Source organism: Diplotaxodon limnothrissa, linkage group LG11 (genome assembly GCF_057381915.1).
Source record: "Diplotaxodon limnothrissa isolate DT_005_m linkage group LG11, D_limnothrissa_male_GT1.1, whole genome shotgun sequence".
NCBI classification, from domain to species: Eukaryota; Metazoa; Chordata; class Actinopteri; order Cichliformes; family Cichlidae; genus Diplotaxodon; species Diplotaxodon limnothrissa.
The window spans coordinates 11,972,870-11,989,562 of NC_140606.1; the positions used below are offsets into that span (position 1 = coordinate 11,972,870).

At 40.6% G+C, this 16,693-nt stretch overlaps 1 protein-coding gene across 1 annotated transcript; it reads right to left on the reverse strand.

Annotated features, from left to right (window-relative positions):
* Positions 1–10,801: 10,801 nt before the first annotated feature.
* Positions 10,802–16,303, reverse strand: trhra (thyrotropin-releasing hormone receptor a). The gene is made up of 2 exons (XM_085365110.1): positions 15,497–16,303; positions 10,802–11,242 (listed from the first exon to the last, which is right to left on the reverse strand). The coding sequence occupies exons 1-2, from the start codon at positions 16,301–16,303 to the stop codon at positions 10,802–10,804; spliced, it is 1,248 nt and encodes a 415-aa protein (XP_085221236.1).
* Between the last annotated feature and the right edge of the window lie 390 nt (positions 16,304–16,693).

Genomic DNA, 16,693 nt, shown 5'->3' on the forward strand with positions numbered 1-16,693 from the left:
AAGGTTAAACAGCTGTGGGAACAGATGACCATACAGGTAAATCAGCTTCAGTAGAAAAGAAACATTAAAAAGGGGGAATTCAAAGCAGTCTGAAGCCTGAGCAATTTGAAACCTTACCAGTGTTTCATATAATAATCCAACCCAGAAGCTTAAACATACAATATGGCTAAAATAAGAAAAAAGCATTAGATGGGGTGGAGTTTGCATGTTATCTCCGTATAAGTGTGGATTATCTCGGGGCAATTTGTTTTTTTGATAACTTCTTGTCATAACTTCTTGCGTATAGTCAACAGCTTGCCCTGCATCAAGGAGCATTTCATTTAGAGACATTCAGAGTGAGGCACTAAGTCTCACACTGTTTGATAAAGTTGCCCATCTTATTGTGGTGTTGAAAAGGTGTCTGCAAGGGGGAAATAGACTCCCATCAGAGGACATATTAACATAGGTTTTAGAATGTATTTGGTCATTTGCATGCAGGATAAAGACAGGTGACATTAATAAATACTTTGACATTAATAAATACTCCAAGAAGCAATGTGTGTTTTTAAAAGTCTTCAGAGAAAAACCAGAAAGACAAGAGGCAATCTGATGTTTGTTTATCAGCAATATCATAGATATGGGTCATGGGGCCTGTGCTTCGTACCGCGCTAAGTGAGTTAGCTGGATTAGATTGTTGACGATTTCGCGTGATCCTGGATCGTTCGGTTCCCCGAAGCCCATCCGGGACTTGCTGTCATAGCAACAGAGCCGTAAGCGTAAACCTGCTGGGGAGCAGGTTTACTTTATGTAAACAGGATTAGATCGTGGCCACGCAGGTATGTCCGCGTCATTCATACGAAAGCAACAGCGATATTCCACCACTGTTTCACCATAAATAAATAACATCAATGTAACTAAAGACAATGCAGCACTTGATCCTTTTATTGATTTCACACAGATACATACAGGTCATTCCCTAAAAAAGGGAAATGTACTATTAACATTCTATTACATGTATGTGATTATTACAGATGTAATTCATATTTCAGAGTAGTAATTGTAAATTACTTCGTGTAATCAAGATGAGAGACCACGGCTATAAAAGCGAAGGTGGATTTGGGAAGTCTGTCGCAGCCATGTCCTGTCCGTATACGCGAGCAACCCATTGCGGAAGGTGCAAGATTGATAAGGAGAGTCCTCAGAATTCAGCGTATATTGCGGGATAGACAGGATCCTTTAGCTCAGCGCGACAGTGTGCTCATAGAGAGATATCGATTTTCCCGTGAGGGTATTATTCACTTAACCAACTTGTTGACGAGGGGGTGCAGGACCACCACCTGTCTTTTTTTTTGCTCTGCCCTTTTCTTGGTTGCTGTTATGAACAAACAAACAGAGTATTCCAGGGTCTCTTTCCAAGAGACGACAAGCAATATAAGTGATAAATATTACCATTCTGTAGAATATTCTTATATTTCACTTTTACTTGTTCCCATGTTCTAGTGGGTCCTGTTGTGGCTCTAATGTGAAAGGGGATATAATATAACATATTATAATATAATATAATGTAATATAATATTGGATAATATGGTGTGATATGATAAATCTACCCTACCGCCTACTGGTGTTGGCCAGAGGGGCCGATGGCGCAATATGGCAGCCTGGCTTCTGTCAGTCTGCCCCAGGGCAGCTGTGGCTACAACCGTAGCTGCCTCCACCAGTGTGTGAATGTGAGAGTGAATGAATAGTGGCATTGTAAAGCGCTTTGGGTGCCTTGAAAAGCGCTATATAAATCCACTCCATTATTATTGTTATTATTGGATTACTTACGAGTTTGATTTGTCAGCAGCTTTCTGCCAGCCCTCTCTCCTTGCTTTTGCAGCCTTTGCAGTGTTCCCTTGCGTTTTAATTAAACTCTGAAACTCCTGAAATCCCTCACTCAAGAGTTCTTGCTCTGCTGCCGAAAAATACCGAGCGCGCTCCTTCGCCATTTTCGCCAACCAATCAGCGGGTTGCCGATCACTGTTTCTGCTATCGATGCGTATCCCCTTTTACGGCACCCAGTGATCGCACATTACTTCATCCAGCTGTACTAATCGTCAACAGCAGGTGTGTTCGGGGAACCGGATTAGCGAGCTCACGGTTAGTGCGATGATTTGATCTTGGATGTTTCATTTGATCTTGGATGTAGTAAGCGACGTACGAAGCACAGGGCCATGGTCCGCAGTGGCTGACCGTGTGGAGAGTGTTTGGGGGACCCAGGTGCGGACACAGATGAGCAGAAAAATAAACTTTAAACCTGGAATCTGACATGACATAGGGTGTGGAACACAGACGACGCAACACAGATTGAATGAAACACAGAGACTAAATACACACAAGGGATGATCAAGGGAAGTGGCCACACATGGGAGCACAGCTGACACACATGAACCTAAAGACAGGACAGGAGAAGTGAAACTAAATACACTGACATTGGACACAGACTTTCAAAGTAAAACAGGAAACATGGAGATTAGACATGACATGAACTTAACATAACCACACAGACATGACACATGACAGGTAGACGCACGAACCAGGGAGACTGAGTACAGGAGGAGATGACATAAACAACTAAGAAACAAAGGAGTAAACAGCAACCTAGAAATTAACTAGATGAACTAAACTAGGGCACAAATGAATACCAAAGATATATAAAAAAAACCCTCAAACACTGGGTCACACAACCCAGGACCATGACACATATGGCAACAGATAAGCTCTTCCACTTTTTTAGCCTTTACTAATTTCCAAGATGATCATCAGAATCAGTAGGAGGCAAATGTGTGATGTCAGACAAAGTCAGTGTACGGACCAGTTAAAGTTTGTTTCTTAAAGTCAATTAGCAGATACATAATGACTGCCACTTGCGGAGTTACTGGATTGGAAAGAACAGCCATAATTCCAACCTCTTTGACCATCCTACTGCTGTCTGCTATTTGAGTTGTATAGTTCTCTTTTTTTTTTTCACTTTAACTTTGTATTTTTATGTTTTTGGAATTACTTCCTGGTTGTGATGTGATGAATCCCTATTTTTTTCAAAATGCCACCATAGTTGTTTTGCTAATCATTTGCACTCTGAAAATGAGAGGTAAATTAAAGTGAGAACAAATATTTATGTGCACATATCTCAAAATGTTGATACACACAAATTAGTGAATTTATAATTCTGCTTTTATTCTATTATATTAATATCCTTATTGACAGTTTGATCAGGATCACATAAGGTGTAGCTTGTCTTGGCTAACTACTGTTGCTAGCTAGTTAGCAGTAGCATATACATCTCAGTGAATTCCTCTTTAAGTCAAAGCAACGCCTTTCTAGAAGCAAATGTTTTTGAAGTGCCTTAGGACACATATTTGCACAGTTATTTTTAAATTATTATTAAGATGAAAATGAAAAAAAAACTTTCATTTCAATTAGAAATCAATCTGACTCTGACTCTCTCATATTGTCTGTGGTCAAAGCAATATTTCTATGTGCACACTTGTGCTGTTGTATTTCAACTATTTTTACTTTTACAATATTTCACATCCTTTCACATCCAGCCTACAATGGTAATTGTATTTACATCTTAATGTAAATATGTAAGAAAAATTGTGTATGTTTCTGTTCCGTGTCCTGTGTACTGTTTGTTTATATATTTGTCTTTTTGGCTGCTGTTACAACCAAATTTCCCCTTGTGGGACAATTAAAGGATTATTCTATTCTATTCTTCTAATTTGAATAAGAGCTAAATTATCACAACAGTGTTCTTTGCCCATTAAAATTTCTTTCTTGGCATTCTGCTCAGGGTTGAAACATAATTTCCCGTCTTGCTCCTCATATTCAAAATGGACATGAAAATTACCCGGCACTGAATATGTAATAGGGCTAGAAAGCTGAGCAGGGAATAAGCCAGGAACATGCCATCGGTGTAGCTGCCCACTGCTGAGGCGTTTAATCCTCTTGGCTACTTCAGTCTGACTTCCTGTCTACTTTTCAATAGTTTGAAACTCTGTCAAAGCAATGTGGCTCTCCCAGGCCAGTGCATCTTTATTATCATTACTCCTTTTCACTGAATAAATGTGTTTAGAAACAGTCGGTGGAAAAAGCTGGTACCTCTGTGGCTTTTACTCCTATTTAGTAGTGTAATACTCTGACAGGAGTATAATCAAAGGCAGGTGTCTTGGCAAGCTTGAATTAGTTGCATGTCAGTATATCAACTGCTGGGGTTTACTCAGCTGTTTCTCTAATGAAGCTTTGATTTAGTGGTCACACATGAGAAATATGCTTAGGGACTAACTGTATAAAAGGTAGCACCAATTAATGTCAGTTGATATTTCAATCACCGTAAGATTCATTCACATTTGAACTCCATGAATATGGAAATATTATCCTGACCTTCTTGTAACATAATTACTATTATTGTGATGTAAATGAGGTGGAAAGCACTCAAAGACAGCAGCATCTGGGTACTGGGGCACCGGATTTAATGTATTCTCATTAGAAACAATTTAATGCAGTTCAAAACTGTACACTGAGTTCACTGAGCAGAGTAAGTCACTTTGCAGCTGGTGGTGCTACCTGCATGAGTTGCAAACTTGGCTGATCATCAGTTTTTGGTCTTTGTTTTGTAATGGAAAAGGTTTGAGCCACGGCAATTAAATGTCTGTCAGATAGACTCAGAATTAATACCTCACACTCTCATTGCATTGCCTGGCTTGGGGTTCTGCCACTGGACTCACCTCACAGACATCTAGGTTGTCCTCTATGCCAGAAAGCTTATTCTAAACTGGAAATTCACTTGCAAACTCCCCAAACTCTTTGAGTTTGAATGAGGGAATGAGAAGAAAGACAAGTTCTTTAGCGCTTCATCCTTTTTGCGTGGTAGTTATGTATGTGTTCCTTCTTTGAGGAGGTCACTGATTATGTGCATATATTCTTGGAATTATTTGTTTGCATGTTTCTTTGACTTTCCAGGTTTCACCTTGACCTGTGTTAGAGCCCTGAAGGTGCTGTTCAATGGTTTCTTCTTTTCAGCTGCAGCAATGGCTGAAATGGTTTTACAAATGACAACTGAACCTTTCACCATCACTTGGCAGTGAAGGTGGGCTTTGCATTTTTATTCCAGTTCAAAGAAACTAGGCGAATGGGTGGGCAGTGTGAATATGTAATCAGCTCTGTTATAATACTCCCGACCCTCAAATCTGAACCCGACAGATGACGAACTCACTGAAATTTTGTGAAACATTCGGCTTTCCCATCACCGTGTTTTTGATTGCGCAAGAACAAGTTCTACGAGTGTCAAGCATAAAAAAAGAAGCAGGAGTAAAGATTAAAGGTTGTGCTATTAAGCCATACTTAGGTACAGACAACTCTTCAAATCTGTGTGGCATGTTCTCATCTTTAACATGCTAATGTTTGGCAATTATTTGCCATGTTCACTCATTGGAGTAGATCACGAGCTGAATTATTGAACAAGCTATAATTCTGAGCTGAAGTGCTAATAATTTATCCTAAGTAGGCATGAATGTCTGTTGGAAAGTTTATGGAAATTCATTCAATAGCTGTCAGGACATTTCACAAAGAGCCACATACTTGAACCTCAGGGCAGCACAAGATAAAAAAGACCAGTGATCATCAAAGCCATCTCGATTTATCCTCTGAGATTCATGCGCAAACTTTTAAGGCAATCCACCCTCAGAGAAATATCAGCACTATGCAGTCTGGAACAGAGGCACTATCACTGTAAGGCCACAATGCTTACATTGCTAAAGTCATATGCATTTTTTTCTTTTGGACAGAGTGTGATAGGGGAAAATAATTGTTGCACATACATACTTTCCATAATCTGATCTCAGTATTAGTTTTAGGTAATCTTTCACACCTGTGAGCCTGTATACTAGCTGAAGTAGCAGATGACCTGGAAAGGAGCAGAGGTTAATCACAGATATATGCAATATTCAGAAACACAAGACTTTCCTTCTCCTTACTTACTGCCCCCAGAACATCTGAGCAATAAGCAGTGTGAACTTCTCACATGGTTTGCAGTGCTGCATTTTAGTTTGCTTGAGTTTTTTTTTTTTTTTTAGCATTAAAAGACACTGAAGAAAGGAAAGAGTTATAGCTTTGAGACACACTTTGTTTGATTCTGTTTAGCTTATATTTATACTCCCATTTCCAAAAATATTTAGTTGCAGTTTCTAGTTAGAACACGTTGCAGGTAACAATCAAAAAAGAAAAGCAAGTCAGTTTGACAAGTCAGGCTAAAAAGGAATAGATCTGCATACTGAAGAACGTGAGCCTGAGTCCATAGTTTAAAACATTCTGTGGCAGACTGCCTATCTGGAGCACTGGGACATTTACCAGTGGCCAGAGGGTCATTTTAGCCTGACAAGAACAGCCAGCTGGAGCAGTGATAAAATAACAAGCAGGGATGAGCTGGTAGACATCTCAAAATTCACGCATCAGTTGTCATCCTCCTGCTTGTCCAGTTAGAACACTCTCTGCTTCCACCAGAATGTAATTTCATTCATCAAAAAAGATACAATAATGAAAGCTACAGATGAATTTGATGGATAATATTATTCTTACTTTTAGTAGCTCCATAGTTTAGCATTTTTCACATTCACTTAAGATGTGAAAGATCGCTATTTTGAGAAGACGCAAATCCCTTTAAGGTTGCTTCAGGAATGGCATCCAGTATAAAACCTGCCAACTCAAATATGCAGAGCTTTCTGAATAAGGGAGTTGCTGAAAAGACCTTTTTTTTTCATTATTCAAGTTCCACCACAAGCGGAAAGCTTTCCAAATAAGTTTACAAATTAGACACAGAGCAACAAACAGTAGGGGGATTAAAATAAAATTTGTGTCTTCACATGCATTTGTGAAAACAATTGTGTGCCAGTCAGATTACAGCTAGAGTGCGTGCAGCTGATGAAATGCAGTCGGCAAACAATGCCTCCGTGTTCCAGGGACATTCTCTCCTGACACATTAAGCTCTTTCCAGCTCCATCACAGTGCATGGGAAATTACTGTGTGACTCCAGTGGTGGCATTATCACTTAACAAAATTGAGGGAGCTTTGACGGATCAGATATTTAGTGACATTACCTACAGTAAACATAAATTTCACACGGTTGTCACATTATTTGTTTTGAGCACATTTGGGTTCTGATAGTTTTCAGTGAGAGGAGACGAGGCCACCACATGCTGAGTGGTTTCAGAACGAAGCAATCAACACCTGTGATTGATGTCCTCGGTGTGATCGCAGCTCGCAGAGCTATCTGTGCCTGATTCATAAGGGTATCTTGGATGAGGCAGTTTCTTCAATGGCTGCTGGTAATAGATCAGAAGTGGTGGAGCTGTAGAGAATCGGGAACAAAAGAGCGTATATCGACGTAGCAATAATGCACCATCTCCAGCGTCGTGTAATTATCATCTGTGTTTATTATTGACAAAGAAGGTTACAAAATACAAAACAAGCCATCAAACTGATAAAGCAGAGAAAAGCCACCTGCAGAAAGAAAAGTGCACAAAAAACCCCACACTGCATCAGATGGAAACTCATCAGGTAGCACTTCACAAAAGCCTGAGTTCATGCTGCAGACAGTGCACCGTGCAGAACAAAAAATCTCCATCGCAGCTGTTTGTCAAAGAAATATGTTTCAACCGAGAACAAAGGAAGAAATTGAAACTTGTACGAATAAGAGGTACTTTACGCTACAACTACTACAAACCACGGTCTTTTTCTTCCACTTTGGAGTTCAGCCCCCACCCGCTGTTGTGAAATGATGGTAAACACACTGACGGAACAATAGATCAAAATGAGCTATTATTTTTTTAAAAAATGAAAAATACAAATTCCATTTTGCTGCCACATGTTTGAAAACACAATACCAATTGAATTTCACATTGCACTGCACAATCAATTTCAAGCAACTTCACAATATTGACAGAAAAAAGCCTTTAGATTAACACAAAAAAGGCCCTTCTCACTGAGCTCCTTACTTATTTATCCCCTTGAGCCGTCTTCAGTTTACACACACTGTACATGTAGCTCAAAGAAACACTAGAAAATTCATCCTTTAATAGTGGGGTGTGAGCAATATACACAGTGTGGATTGCGCCAGCTCAAGTATGGCACGTCGTTGCGATCTATTTACACCTTCCATCATTGCTCTGTTGGGTTTTGCTGAGTGGATAAATCCCACAAAAGTGCTGCAATCTGCAGTTTCAGTGAATTACTGTCACGACTGTTACCAGACCCTTTAACAAACAGCCTCTCTTTCTGCACATCAGAGCTACACATTCTTCTCTTATCATTATGATACACCGGCCACTCACCCCCCCCCCCCCACCCCCCCCCCCCCCACCCCCCCCCCACGGGCTCTGATTCCACAGCTGTCATAGTCACAGTAGCCAACAGAAGACTTTAGTGTTTGTCACTGTTTAGTTTGAAATCCACAGAGAAATCGTTAGACATCAGTGGATTTTAAATTGAGAAAGCAAGATAAAGTTGTTCTCATATTTAGACCTATTTTTAAAAGGTCACATAATTCCACATCTGTGTTTTCCTTGTAGTGCTGTAGCAAGACTAAAATGTCATGTGCATTGGATTTATGTAAAATCCTGTACTAGCCTTCTAGTGGTACATTAGCAACGGAAAAAGAGTTTTGTATTTGCTTTTGTGTATGGTAGGGTTGGTAAAACGATATCCTATGGGGCTGCGTAATGCAGACAATATAAATATTTATCATGACAGAACATTTTAACGACTGAGAAATGAGAGGCTTTGATGTACAGGTGATACAGTGTATGCAGTCCAAGCACAGAAACAAAACAAAAGTCTAATATTGTACAGAACACTCAAAAATGTAAACATAAAAGAAAGTAAAATGTTACTTTACAGCAAAAGCACTTAGTTACATTACAGATAAACTTTATAAAATGCTTGATGATAAATAAAATGAAAACTTGAACCCAGGAATCTGCTGGGACGCATCTAAATGAACCTCATTTATAGGTTCACTGTAAACTCTTGAACACCTGCGCTAGCATCTAGTTGTCCACCCCACTGAAATAATTTATCTTTATTTTAGTGTGTTTAGTGTGTTGCTATTTCAACTATAGTCCAGTGTGACAGCATGTCATGGTAGAGGGTTCACATCCTCTTGGTCTACTCATTAATGTTGCCGTGTGCTGTGAATAAGATTAACAAAAGGAATAATACAACATGGGCACCTGCTCCATGCTAACACACACCTGGCCAGAGAATGAAATTATATCAAAATGTCATTAGACTGACAGAAAGTCATCAACCGAACTGTCGATGTAACAGAATACTACTATGATTAGTTGTCAGTGTGCAATGTGGTATGCTTATGGCATACTTGTGGTGATAAAAGTAATCGTCTGACTGTTACTAACCACTTTAGGTCAAAGGAAAATAAGAGCTCCATTCCCAGAACAGGGAGAGGAAGCTGGGCAGAGTCAAGCGAATAGAAAGTGATCGCTCAACAGTCACATCAGCCATAAATATGAAGAACAGTTGTACATAAACAAGGTCTCATCACACAGCCAGTTCCTAGGTTTGAATCCACTGTATGTTCTCGCTGTGCCTCTATGGAGTCACTGTGGGTACTCCTCTAGGACGTGTGTTGTGCTAACAGGTGATTCCAAATTACTCTTAGCTGTAAAGGTGAGCGTGGATGGTGGTCTGTCTCCGTGTGATTGCTTTGCAAGAGACTGGCGAACTTCCCAGGGTGCACCCTGCCTTTCACCATATGATAGCTAGGATAGGCGCCAGCTGCTTGCAAACCCAAGTTAACAAGCGGTTAAGAAAATGAAATGAAAATGAGTGAACGTCCATTTAGTATATACTTCTGTCTGAAGCTGACTATTTAAGTATTGTTTGATAATGAGGGAATGGACTAGGGATTAAGCTGTGTTTCAGGCACACTCTGGAGTTTCTCCTTTTTTTGTTCACTTGCAGTGAAAATGTTTCTGATTAGCTGGCAAATTGAATTTAAATATGAAATGTTCGACCAAATGGGGACTCCCGGGGGAATATCTGATCTGCTCAACATCCACAGCAGTGTTTGCTAAATCTGTCTGTCTGCTGTTTCGTACTGGATGGAGCGAGAGCTGTTTGTTGAAAACAGCTGCCTGCTGTAGCTGAGAGTGGCACTATCAGACTAATGGGAACAAACAAAGAGTTAAGCGAGACAGCTAAATCATTTTAAACTTGCCGTAAAGGTCTCTAACGGCAAGGCTATTATCACAAAGACCTATGACATCCACTAATGAAATTTCCTTTTGAGTGTGACTACTACTTTAATGTCTTATTCAACAGTCTGGTTTTGTTTAGTGGGAGAAAGATGAGATGAGAAGGCACCCTACTTCTGACAAATTTGTCATACAGCTATACAGTAACTTATAACAAATCGGTGCCATGCAAGTTTATACTATAAAGCTTATGGTAAAGTTAATAGAAAAGGTGATTTTGTATTACATCATAGGGCTGAGGAGGATCACTTCCTGCATTAATAATTAAGACTTCCTATTTTATGATATTTTCTCTCTTCTTGCATTTCACACAAAAATGCAAGAAAGCCTACAGCACAGGGCAGCTCATCCTATTTGTCTTCTGGCAAATGTTGATGTCAAATAAAACAAACATTTACAAGAGGAAAAAATCTTGAGAAATAAAGCTGGAACCTGTATATTCAATACATGTCAGAATCAATACTGGAGCTGTCAGAATCTCTGATACCACCTTCAGGTGGAAAGGTTGTTTCTAGTCAGGCCTTGACATCCCTGCTCGACGGAGAAGGCTCTTCATATACCATCTTTTTGGCATTTGGCAGGATGCTGGCAGGTAGGTACTGAGCAGACGGTGTGTGGAGCTCATCCATAACTGTGGTGAAGTGGTCAGGACTTTCCCCGTTGGACGTTTCCTTGATGACACTGTAGGTGAGGGCCACGCTGTAGGAAGCAGGCTTCTCCATGCGCTGAGGGCCACAGTGACACAATTTCTTAAAAGCGGCACGAAACTTCTGAGACATGGCGTTGTAGATGATGGGGTTGATGGCACTGTTTAGGTAGATGCAGAGACGGCAGAAGAGCAGGAACCAGGTGTCCAGGTAGGGCTTGTCCAGGAAAGAGTTGACCACCACCAAGGTACGATAGGGCATCCAAAGTAAGGCGAACAGGATCACCACCACAGCGAGCATCTTTGTCACCTGGGAAAAAAATTCATTCATGTGTTAAAGAAGCTTTTTTTTTTTATTTAACTTTTATTTTTACAGGTAATCTCACTGAGATTCAATAACTCATTTACAAGACGAACCTGTTTCGGACAGCATAATAAAAAGTTTTTAAATGCTCATCAGGTGTAAATGAAGCCCAACACATTGCACTACTGCACAGGGTTGTTCAACAGCTTTTTACCCAGTAAGCTATGAGCCAGCATGCACAAAACCAACACCCTATCATGCATCGACATTGTCTTTACATGCAGCTGCGCCTTCCCCACAGTTAAATGAAAAAACATCTTTATGTGGTGTATGAAATTTCACCCCTAACTTTTTTTTTGCTAATATTAGTTTTTGTCTGTAACTAACACTCTGCATAGTTTTGACTGTGATTCCTTTGGGATTTAATTTATTTAATGTATGCAACTCTGTAGTTCATCTACAAATTTGTTCTCAGTGTGGTCAGCCTATCAACATCCCTATTATACAGCTGCAGAACATCAAACACTTCTGCTTCTCATTGGAAACATTCAGCTGGTGAAGTGGCTTTTCCTGTGAAACAGCCTATTTGTTTCAGATGTCAGAGCACAGTACAATGTGTTAAAAATACCTCTACACAAAACAACAACAACAACAAAACAAATCCTTATTAGTGACCACAGGTGTCACCAACTGACCAGATAATCTAAGTTGTTTTTTTTTTAATTTCAAGGTTCATGTGAAGGCACTGGGATAATTTGAAAATTGGTGGTGTTGCCAAATTGAATAGGCAAAATGTAAAATTCTAAAGAAAAAAAAAGGTAAAATCAAATCCTGAGGCGGGGATAAGCAGTTTACCTCCTGACCTTATGAACCTTTGTTCTCCCGCCTTTAAGCCACCTCCACTGTGTTGGTTATTTAATCTCTTTACAATGGGTACAGCCTGAAATGGCAAACAAAAAGCTCAACATGTGCTTTCATGGCACAAAAAATGTCCTTAAAAACAGCACGCCATGATTTAAAAACTCATGACAAAACTTCTGACCAGGGTTCAAAGATTTAAAACTGCAGCATATATGGGGTCATCATTCACCTGCTCCCACATGGTGGAGCGTTACTACAATATTTAAAGACAACAATATTGAGCTCAGAAGAGGAAAGCTGCCCCACACTAAATTTCAAAAAACCTTGTTTTAAAAAATTTTAAACTTGTCACGACCATTTATTTATATCAGTATCAATATGAGCTGATAACAGCTAAGCAAACAGCTGGTGGTTCAGCTGATACACTTCTGTGTTTCCCACTTGCAAATCTCATATACAACGTGACCCACCTCCAGCTTAGCTCCTCATTTTTATGCTGTGTCTGACTTCATCAATGTCATGCCATTGATGCCTGCTCGGATCTGTGTTCTTAGGGGTCATGCTGCACCTCTCAGCCTAAAGCTTTTCACGCATGCAAATGCAAAGGCAGGAAGGTGCCAGCGCTGAGCCTTACTGTCAAACATGGATTACTGTGGACAGTAATAAGAGTTTCCTTTGACCATAGTGGTTATGAACAAAATTTGAATGTCAGAGCTGAGTAAATGTGTCCAAGTTATCAAGTGGGTGTTTTCTTCGACTTTTCCAGTTTGGTGATTGGAAATTCTGAGTCCCTATCAAATACAGAACTCTGCTTTTGTCTTTAGACCTTTGTGCTCAACTTTGATCATCTGGAACCAGCAAACCAAGACACTGTCACAACCTTTGGACATTTTCATGAAAAGGTTGCCAAAAATGGTCTAACTTATAATACAGCATGCTATAGTACCAGAAAATCACCTGTTTCAAGCCAAAAACTCTTCTTCGTTCACCTGATTGCACTTGTATATACTAGGGGTATAATTTGAATTGAGAACTTTGTTGATCGTAAAAGCTGTGAAAATGCCAGCAGGTCTGCTCGAACATTGCAACAAATAACATGGCTACACATACACCGAGGCGTGGATTGACCTTTTTACTGCTGCACTGGGGTTTTGCCAATTATTTATCTGGTAAGTGTTTTAGGGTGGAGTCACTCGCATTGTACAAAAATCACCTGAATTAGCAGCACACACCAGATGGGTGTACTGTGAAGCAAGCTTATTAGGTTTACATGTACAGTGTGTTCCTATGTCACCCGAGGATAATGACATCAGAAAAAACAAAAGTGAAAATGGGTCCTTTTTACAGCGGATTTATACAAAATTTGGGTGTGCTACATAAGCACACCCCTCAGGGACTGGATAGTTTTTACCATGATTCTAACATGGGAAAGAGGGACAAGTATACTGCTGATCAGCTTGTTGCTCAATTGGTGCATCACTTAATCAAAGCAACATTGATGCTACACATCAGTGGCTCATACCAAACTATCCAGTTAAAAAAATGAAAAGATTTGATGAGATAAAAATCTTTCCAGCTTGAAAGTCTCTCGTCAATATTAGTGACCTATTTGAACACCTATTTAATGTTTATATAATTTATTAAGTAACTGGATCAAATCGTTAATCACAACTTTACAAAGATTGGATTTATTAATTTAGTTGCCGGGTAAAAATCTTGATGTTTAAACGTGCATGTAATCAATCCGTATCCATATTCATGACATGTTGTCTCAGCTGCAGTGAGGTGAGTCTAATTGACTTGGATAGGGGCAGAGCAAGTGCCATCAGCAAGTGGAGTGCCTAATCTTAGCTGCTGTTGACATTTAGGTAACTCGGTAAGGTATGTGGTAGGAGGGAGGGGTTGTTGGTTGTGTCTGTGTTGAGTTGTGAATGCTGACAATAACAAGCAAATCTGGCTGTGCTTTGGCAGAAATGTGTTAGAATAAAAACCCCACTGATGGAGAAAAGGACTAAAAGTCTATTTGAGTTAGGGTTAACTGATCTGACTACCCAGCAGAGCATGGAGCTCCCTCAGGGTTACCACACCCCCTTGTCATTCCAGGAAGGCTTCTTCCCCTGATCTGATAAACAAACATCTCTCCCTGCAGCCTACCTAGGTGTCTGGCATGGTGTCCTTACCTTTAGAGGATTCAGTTTTATTCATAAAACTGTTTTTAAAATGTTAAAAAGAAAAAACTAAACAGAAGATAGATAGTGAAATTGTTTTAGACTGTTTAGCAGTACTGCATGTGGCCGTGTGTTTAACAAAAGACATAGATAAGATAAGATAATTCATTTTTTGGCCTATATTTAGGATGGACTATCTCAAAATTTCTGCTTCTTATTCAGTCCTAAGCTATAGAATCTCCTCTGTTCCACGAAGAAAGAAAGAAAGAAAGAAAGAAAGAAAGAAAGAAAGAAAGAAAGAAAGAAAGAAAGAAAGAAAGAAAGAAAGGGAGGGAAATGAACTGGCTGGTTTTACACTCCACCAGGCTCAGTTACCAGTACTTTAGGAACTAAAGATTAATGGAAAGTTTTCAGAATAAAATAAGATTAACAGAAGCTGCGTTTAGGTATATGAATTTGTCCTAAACCCCTCCATAAACCCCCTTACTAAGACAGGCCCTCCCTGTTGTGCTAGAGGGACAGTATAGTTTAGGCATTTGCATGGTCTGCTTGGGTCCGAGTGAAAATTCGTCAGGAGAGGGTGAGGTCTCACCCTGCAGACGTGTCTGAAACGCAACAATCCACCAACTACTCATGCACCGTGACTGCAGACACGTGTGTGCCTGCAATGTCGGCCTGAAATACAACCATTAAGAATGTAGCCCCGCCTCTGATATGGGTGCAGCATTGATGGAATTGCAGTTGAGGATTTTTGAGATTTTTTTGTTTTTTGCAGGATTTTTAAAATTTTACCCCCTCACATGGAGATAAGGACGAGAAGACATAGTCTAATTTCTCTCAATGTCTGTAATCCACGAAGCTGTGGATCTTTCACTAAAGAAACGGCTTATTAAAAAGCGTTCTTTCTTTTTAAAGAAACGCTTATAAGCCAAGGAACCCAGGTTGGGTGTTCTCATTCTGTTTCATGCGGTACAAAATCTTCCAAATCCCAAACAGACAGGTTTTTTCCTGTCACCATAAACTTAGACTAGCATAACTGAACGCAGGGCTACATTTCATTGTCAGAATATCTATCTGGATTTAAAAAGAAGAAGAAAAAGCAGAGAAGCAGAATAAATCTGCTGGAAATGAAACATTTAACTTGTTTTTAATTGGAACGAAATACAGTCCCTCCGCAACCCAACTCACGCAGAAAAGTGCTACGGGGATGATGGTGACGATAATGAGCTACCTGTCTGCGGGAGGCAGCCGTGGTGCTGCTGGAGGAGCTGGTGCTAATCATCCTCCCTCCCTGAGTCGTCTCCTTCTTCCACTTCTTGGTGCTGTCCTTCGGATCCGAAGGCAGTGGATTGATGAAAAGTATCCTGGCGATCAGTCCGTACAGAACCGTGGCCAGCATGAGAGGGAGCACGTAAAACACCGTGAAATCCGTGAAGTAGATGGGCAGGTAGTGACTCCTGGACACCTTGTAGGCGCAGGTGAGCAGCACCACGTTGTCATAGATCAACTTTTTAGTGTCTGACAGAAAGAGCCACATGATGCAGTAAACAGAGGTGAGCGCCCACACCAGCATGATGATTTTCTTAGCCCTGGATAGAGTGCACAAGAATTGCGCTTTAATAGGGTGGCAGATGGCGATGTAGCGCTCCACTGTGAAGGCGGTTATGGAGCAGGAGGACGCGTTTATCCCCAGGTACTGGAAATAAGTGATGCCCAAGCAGCCCGCGTAGCCGTACACCCACTGCCCGTGCAGGGCGTCGGTGATGTTGGGCAGCCCGGCGGCCGTAAGGACCATTAGGTCAGCCGCCGCCAGGCTCACAAGGTAACAGTTAGTGGGAGTCCGCATGTGTTTGGTGGTCAGGACTACCAGTATGACCATCACATTCCCCACGATCCCAACCCCACATATTAGAGTCACCAAAAACACGCTGGCCACCTTGTATTCAAATGAATAGTCAGTCCACACTCCAAGGGTCTGGTTGTCGTGCACCGAAGTGTCATTTTCCACAGTCATGTTATCCATGGTGAGATTTTTCATGACAAGAGGAAGCTGTCGCTCTTTGGAGTTTTAAGAAAATTACACCGAGCTTTCAGAAACATGCATTACACAGTGAAAAATCTCTGCAGGGCCACAGTACGAACTGTATCCACCAAGAGCCCCTTTCTATAAATCCTTTAAAAACTTAATTTCATCCGCACAGGATCCAGTCAAATTGTCTGTTCTTCTCAGCGAAATCCATTCCACTTTGTGATATCGAAAAGCCATCAAATCAAACTCCAGCGCGCTTTTCCCTTCACACATCATAAAGAGGTCTGAAGTTTGCAGCCAGAGGAGAGGAGGTGCTGCAGGCTCCACGCTTCGCTCTCGTCTCACCGCTCACACAGTCATGACTGGGAGCTTCCTGCAGAGCATCTCTGCTCCTTCCAG

Bases quoted from the DNA above. Each gene is read 5' to 3' on its own strand.
- trhra (XM_085365110.1), bottom strand. From the start codon at position 16,303: ATGAAAAATCTCACCATGGATAACATGACTGTGGAAAATGACACTTCG. The intron at 11,243-15,496 runs GTAGCTCATTAT...TTTTTTTCCCAG, and splicing joins CGGCTGCCTCCCGCAGACAG to GTGACAAAGATGCTCGCTGT.